This window comes from Helianthus annuus, chromosome 16, assembly GCF_002127325.2.
Source record: "Helianthus annuus cultivar XRQ/B chromosome 16, HanXRQr2.0-SUNRISE, whole genome shotgun sequence".
Classification (NCBI taxonomy): domain Eukaryota; kingdom Viridiplantae; phylum Streptophyta; class Magnoliopsida; order Asterales; family Asteraceae; genus Helianthus; species Helianthus annuus.
In genome coordinates, this window is record NC_035448.2 from 153,022,251 (window position 1) to 153,029,827 (window position 7,577).

General features: G+C 32.5%; 1 protein-coding gene across 1 annotated transcript; it reads right to left on the reverse strand.

Annotated features, from left to right (window-relative positions):
• Nucleotides 1-4,370: 4,370 nt before the first annotated feature.
• On the reverse strand, nt 4,371-6,183 carry LOC110916699 (GDSL esterase/lipase At5g45670). Its single transcript, XM_022161388.1, has 5 exons — nt 5,904-6,183; nt 5,575-5,699; nt 5,175-5,420; nt 4,829-5,066; nt 4,371-4,692 (listed from the first exon to the last, which is right to left on the reverse strand). The coding sequence occupies exons 1-5, from the start codon at nt 6,151-6,153 to the stop codon at nt 4,472-4,474; spliced, it is 1,080 nt and encodes a 359-aa protein (XP_022017080.1). The 5' UTR covers nt 6,154-6,183; the 3' UTR covers nt 4,371-4,471.
• Nucleotides 6,184-7,577: the final 1,394 nt, after the last annotated feature.

Sequence of the window (7,577 nt, forward strand, 5' to 3'; positions counted from 1 at the left end):
TTTTTGCCTCCAGTTCAAAATAAAATTATGTTTTCCCCCTAGCTCAAAATTATTAGCTGCCTGTCACTTCCCTATTGGACCAACTCATTTTTTTTAAGTTTTATTCCCAGTTTAAAATTACGCTTTCGTCCTTTGTTTAAAATTACGTTTTTGCCCCCAGCTCAAAATAAAATTATAACTTTGCCCTAGCTCAAAATACGCTTTTGCCCTCGGTTCAAAAACTTTTTTTTTAACTTTGTTCCCAGTCTAAAATTACGGTTTCGCCCTCCGTTTAAAATTATGTTTTTGCCCCCAGTTAAAAATAAAATGTTGTTTTTTCCTCTAGCTCAAAATTACGATTCTGCCCTCAACTCAAAATTACGTTTTTTCCCACAGTGCAAAATAAAATTATGTTTTCCCCCTTAGCTCAAAATTATGATTTTGCTCTCAGTTTAAAATTATGATTTCGCCTCCTGTTCAAAATATAATTTCGATTTTGCCTTCTATACAGACATATATGTTATGAGAGAGAAATATTTGTCTTATTACCTCGCGTGCCAAAAACTAGTTCACATACAAAATAAATGATACGTCTGGAACTCAAAGTTAACGTGCAAAAATATCATTCTTGGAATTTTCAAATATACTATATTTAATTATTATACTTTCTAAAATTAAATCTCACATTTCATAAAGTAAGTTATTTTCTATTAGAAGTAAAATAGTATACAACAAACAATTTTGGTCTAACTGTATCCATGTGTAACTTGTAGCATGATATCCTTCGTCAAGAGGTTAGATAAAAGACATTAGAGAAATAAAAGTCTAGCTACCTTTAATCATTACTTAAATTAAATAAAAGACATTAGAGAAATAAGATTGGTGTAACATACCTTTAATCATCACAGCAATTATCCCACAACACTCAGACGCGGCCCATGTAGTTTTCGTTCTTCATATTACCATTACAACACCGACACTTGATATAACATACGATACAAAAAAAAAAAGACTATATATCGAACACAACCCTATTTTCAACAAAAGTTTTATCGAAACGTGAGGAAAAAGTCAAGCACAACTGCATATTTAGCTTTTTCAAAGCTAAGGAGAACAAGTTATTGGAGAAAAATCAACAGGGTTTAAAGCGTATATCATTGAAAAAGGATAACCATAACAATTTTTTTTTGAAAGGCAAATTTCTTTCAATCCTATTGTCTATGAGAAATGAATCCAAAATCTCCTCTCTTAAACCCAGATATTTAAAGATTTTGCATTTTCCAATGGACCACCACCTTATTGGTTACTATAACAATTGTTCCTGTAGGTTTCTTTCTATTGTATGTATATAATTAAACCACACTCTACTAATAAGGACCATGAACATATATAGCTCATTCATGATAAAAGCAATGCACCAAACTTCCATTATGTGCTAAATATATTTTTAGTGAAACACTATTTTAGTTTTTGATATTCGTATGTCGCATTTGAATTATCCACCTCTTATACAGAGCGAAAACATCTACCATTATATCGGATGCATGTTGTAACTATGCATCTGTTCCGTTTGTGATTGGCTATACCACTGTCAAAGCGTGGGAGGATGAAGACTTTATAATTGTATATATGTTGGTATCTTTCGTAAAAGGTTTTTCTACTGTTAACCACTCTATAAATACTTAATTAACAATGTATAACGTCTAAATTTGTATTATCAATTATCAAAATATCTATTCTAATAGTACATTTTAAACTTGTAAATCTTCATCACTTATAAAGACAACGAAATAAACAACATAACAAAATGCTAACTCAATATTATTAAGGTAACGATTATAATATAAGTTTTCATAACGTTGTAATATCCCCATATAGTGGTTAATCAAAAATTGAAGATTTGGATTACACCGATAATTGTGGTTTGCTCTGAAATCAATGGCGGAGCTGGCCCACTAATTTAGCGGTATCCTGATTTTTTTTTTTACCGTGCAACCATACAATAAAAAAACACAATAATAAATAAAGTAAAACAAATACCTAACAGATTCATCTTTTTCGTGTTAATAAGAAAACTAGAAAAGTCCAAGTTTTTGTAGAATTTAACTTATCTAAATACTTAACCCTAACAAACCTCAAACTAAAATTCTACATAATCAATAACAACAACACAAGAAATCAAAGGACAAGAAACACTCACAAATCACCAAGGTCAAACGCAGGTCAACGTCGGTCAACAACAATCAGACTTACGGTCTTCAGCAGCGGCGATATCGACAACATGCAACTCGTCTCCACCAGTCCAGCGACGATCCGAATCCAAAATCTAATTGCCACCTTAATCTAAACTTGGGTATTTTATTGTTTTGGACTTTGGGGCTTGGGATAAGTTAGGCCTCCTATCGATTAAAATATTCTTAATTTGGACTAACTTTATCATTTAGACTTGTTAATTACACATGTTTGGGGTTATAAAATGTTTAGGCTTATAAAAAATTAGGATTTTAATAAACCCAAGTGTCCTATTTTTTTACAGAGGTATCCTCGTATTTGTTTAGAGGTATCCTTTGTATAAAACAAAAAAAAAATTAAAAACTACACTACGAAAACAGGGTTAAGCTATAGCTCGTACTACCCCTAGTAACACCATGCCTCCACCCCAGTATGAAATCCTTTTCTTTGGATATATATATATATATATATATATATATATATATATATATATATATATGTTGAGTAAAACTATCATATTTTACTTTCGTAAATCTTGGGTTATATTAGGAAATTGGTAACTCTGGTATATATATGTTGGTAACATGTTAATATGTTAATTTGGGTTTAGATATATTTTTATCGTAGAAATTTGTTTCGAGGTTACTCCAAACCCAGTCGTTTTTTAGCCGCCTTGAAGACTATCTTGGTTCAAGGGGAAAGCAACCCGCAGACGTTGATGATGACATTTTCGATAACGATGAAGATGACAACGACATAATGTTGTTTTTCACGTTTTATGCAATTTAGAATGTTATTGTGCGAATTAAACGAATAACTTTTAAGTAATGTTAGTATGTACGTTCATATAATTATTGTGTTTATGTAGTTCTTTTGTTGCTGAAAACTTGAAATTGGCAGGTCTCGTATGTCAAAGCCAGAAAGTATTGTGAAAGCAGCAAAAAAACTTAAAAAACAACTTTTAGCGGCGACACGTCGCCCCTAATGATCATCAAGTAATAGAGACAAACATCTTTAGCGACATCTTATTAGCGACGAAGTGTCGTCGCTAAAGGTCTAATACCAATAGCGGCGACAAGAGGGTTATTAGGGTCCAAGCAATAGCGGCACATATCAGCATCATTAGCGGCGACAAACGTCGCACCTATTGTCCCATTTTCTTGTAGTGTATGTCATCTAGCCTTTGGATATCGATTCCTAATTTTATTCATTGTGTCTCTACTCTTATGTTACACAACCTGAGTACATACTTATGACACATCCGGTTTTGAATTTCACATATAAATATCTGTCACATAATTATATAATCAGATTTTACAAATGGACCCTTTAACTAAAATAAAACATTTATACAAATGAAGCATCATTATATTAGTTTTGCTTAGTCGTATCTTTCAATATCTACTCATAAGTTAGATTATCAAGACTACTGGGATCTAAAAGAGTGCCCGAGAGTTGAAATGACACTTGTCGTAATCAACATAATCAAACTTGTTTTGTATTTATTTGAAATATAGAAACTTTTTATGCATTTGCGGAAAGACATTGGAGTTTTTATAGAACCATTTTATGCATCGGAAAGACATTGGAGTTTTTATATTTTCTTAACTGTTTATCAATGTATAAATATTGTGTCGGAGATCAAGTTTTGGCATTTTTTGAGGTCAATGATCGAGTTACCAAGACTGATTTATGAAAATGATCATAACTTTTGCTATGGGTCTCCGTTTTAGGCATTCGACCAGTCAAATCGAAGCTTGAAACAAGGAGAGCACGTCATAACTTTGAGGCCTTGACCATGTTTCGGTCAAAAAAACGCATTCTAGTGGGAGTTACGAGCAATTTTTTTTCATGTTTTATGCATTTTGTTTTTGGGCTTGTATTTGGCCTATGGTCTTTTATTGGCCCGTGTGGAATTTATATTCTTAATTATATTCTTATCATGTAATATAATATGGATGGTCATTTATCAATTTTCCAATAAGAACATCCTTTCATTTCGAATTCTCTGCCCTTTGAGACGAATTTGGGTGGCTTGGGGAAGATTGTCACGGGCATTTTAAGAATCAACGTGATCAAATCTTTGTTATCATTTCACATGCTACATCAATTACCCTTTGTAGCTAACTTTTGTTTATGGTTGTCTTAAAAGATTTAAATAAAAACACAACATAAGATTTTATTAATAACTTCTTTATTATCTCTTATTTATCTTCCATATGAAGAATCATAACACAATATGTTATCATGCAATCTATGTTTAAACAGTTAGCTGAGCCAAACGACTAATATCGTAAGGAGACGCGTCCGTGGGAGAGAGCGCAGTGTATGATCTATTTGCGAGGACTGTGTTTGCAACTTGAGTGGGATGATAACCATCGTACCAAATAAACAAATTCCTATCAGGACAAGGGATTGAATTTGGAACGCATTGTCCATCTGACCGTAATTGACAACAAGGAACATTTGGTAAGACTACTCCTGCAAAACAAAAAAAAAATTACGAGTACATTTTAGTAATATAGAATTTGTTACACTTCTTTACTATAATTGGATAATATAGAATTAATATATGGAACACTATATACACACACTAGAATTTGTTGCACTTATTTACCATCTTCAGGTGTAGAAATGCTTGTCACATTGATGAAAGTGAATCTTCCTTGAGGTAAATCATTGTTGAGATCATCAATAAGAGGCTTAAGCCTGACATTAAATAGCATGGTGGCATTGTTAATGGACTCAACACATGGTTCTCCGTTAGTGCCAAACCTCGCTATCTCAGCTGGGGTGCACCCTAGAAAACCCAAACCGAACACCGCAATTTTTCTGGCTCCCAAGTTGTACAGTCTCTGTCAAATGAAGAAAAATAGTATTTTGGGGTTTTAGTTGTCAAAGTACTAAAGAACACAAACACACGACAAAACAAAATGATAATATAAGTGTAACAAAATGTGTACCCTTAGTTGAAGAGAGTATTTTCGAATGAGGAGTTCTGCAAATCGATCGGGTGTGTATATTCGGCCTGCAATGTATTCTTCGGGCATCAAGTAGTTGTTGATGTAATCGTTGCTTCCCATGTTTACTGTGTAAATGCATTTTTTTAGGTATTCATTTGTAAATGTTCTGTTGCGTTGCAAGAGCGAAAGTCTTGAAACTATTGTTGCATGATTAAGTAGCTGCCTATCCAAGCTGATTCGGTCACCCTGAGATAAAGATAAACAATACCAAATATAATAAATGTTATACCTATAATCTATAGACAGTAAACAACAATGTTTAGGGACTATCTATGTAATTGTGACCAAAACATCAATAGAAAATCAATGAGTTTCAATTCGTCGCAAGTGGTCTTTTTACCAGCTCCCTTCCGGTGTCATCTCTAATGCCAGCAGCACCACTAGCGTAGTTTACGCCCCTGATGATCTCTTGGTTAGTTGCGGTAGCAAAGGGTGGAATGAAATCAGTCAAACCTAGAAGTTGACCTGAAATAAAGCAAACGATCTTGTTAGTCTTATTAATATCACCATTCTTTGTTTATGTATGATATGCTAGAAAAAAAAATGCATGTTTCTGATTTTATAAAGCTGTTTCAAAGAATTTGATTATAGATTGTAAGTAGCAACGATAATAGAATTGATTGATATATATATTTAGTATAATATATTCAAAGAGGGTGAGTGAGAGACCAATGATGTCTGCGGAGGTAAGTCCATTAGTGAATCTACCGGTGACACCTGGTGGAAAATCGATCCCATAAGGCGAGTAATTGGCCTTTGCTTCTGTGCGGAGTCTGTTATTATTGCCATTATCGACCAAAGAGTCACCAAATATAAAGTAACATGGGACTTGTGGTTGAGCGATTGTAATAACAGTTTGAAATTGCATTAGAGCTACAATTATGAGGAAACGAAACAATAGAACAAGCTTAGAAGCCATATTTGTTATTGACTACAAAAAAAGCGATATGAACCTTTGATTGCAACATGCATGCTATTTATAGAAAGTGAGGAATACGACTAACAAAAACCAAAATCCAATGTTAGACTTTTTGTTATATATTATTAAATGTTTACCACCATGCTTTTGAAATTATCCATTATTTTATGTTATATGCATGCATACTAGGCCCTCTATTCTATGTTATATACTTTCCCACGTTATTAATAAATATAAAATAATAAATCATTAAATATGTATAAGTCACATCAAATAGTTACTTATAGTTCCCAATAATATTTTCGAGGTTTGTAAATCAATTTCACAATGTACCTCTATGTGAACATGAATATATTACTTAGAAATATTGTGCTGAGAAAACTGTCTTAAAAAGGAAAAAAATCAAAACATTTATGGAGTAATTAGTTATATCATTTTAAATTAAGTTTATTATTTATTATCTAGACCGACTAGACATTGATGAGTTAAATAAGAAGTGTAAAAGTAATTGTCAGTCACATAGAAAGTGAGGTTTTAACTACTTCGTCCGTTTTTTATAGAAAGTAAGGTTTTAACTACTTCATCCGTTTTTTAGGTTTTAGTTGGTTTACCAATTATATTTTCAAGAATTTGGTAACCATTTTTTTATCAATTTATAGTCTTTTCATTAAAAAGTAAAATACTAAAAATGGAACTTACAAATTAAAAATAAAATAAATAAATAATTTATAAAAGAGAAATAAAGAACTAAAATTACAATTATTTAATTGTCTTCATCGTCATAATAATCACTACCATCGCCGCGTTTCATCCATAAATATTCTAGCAAGTCCAAGTAAAGATTAACATGTGTATCCCTAATGTGTATTTTTCTTAATTTAGCTTGTTTTTTCTTTAACATTTAGTAGTACAATTGCCACTTGAATATTATCAGAGTCTAGAGTCTAGAGTCTTGACAAATCGTTTCTCCGAAGTACTTCAAAATCGTATTATGTAAAATAATGTAAGCCTACATAAAGTTTTTTTATTTTTCATTTATCTGTATTCATGTCGGTTTCGGTGATGATATCCCATCGTTTATTCAATACCCCGAATGCTTGTTCAATATCTCTTTTTGCCAATTCTTGTTTTTTCTTGTACCATTTCGGTTTTCCTCACATGGACTTGAAAATTCTTGCACCAAGGTGCCTTACTCTGGATAAATATCATCGACAAGATAATACGTGTACTCGTACTCATTTGCATAAAATGAAGACCTGGGTGCAATACCATCTATAACGTCGTGGAATACATGTGTTTGCTCTGTAACAACAATATTATTGTTTATGCTAGCCGTACCAAAGAACACATGTCAAATCCAAAGATCATACGATGCCATTGCCTCAAGTATTAAAGATGGGCCGTCATGATCACCCCGATGACGT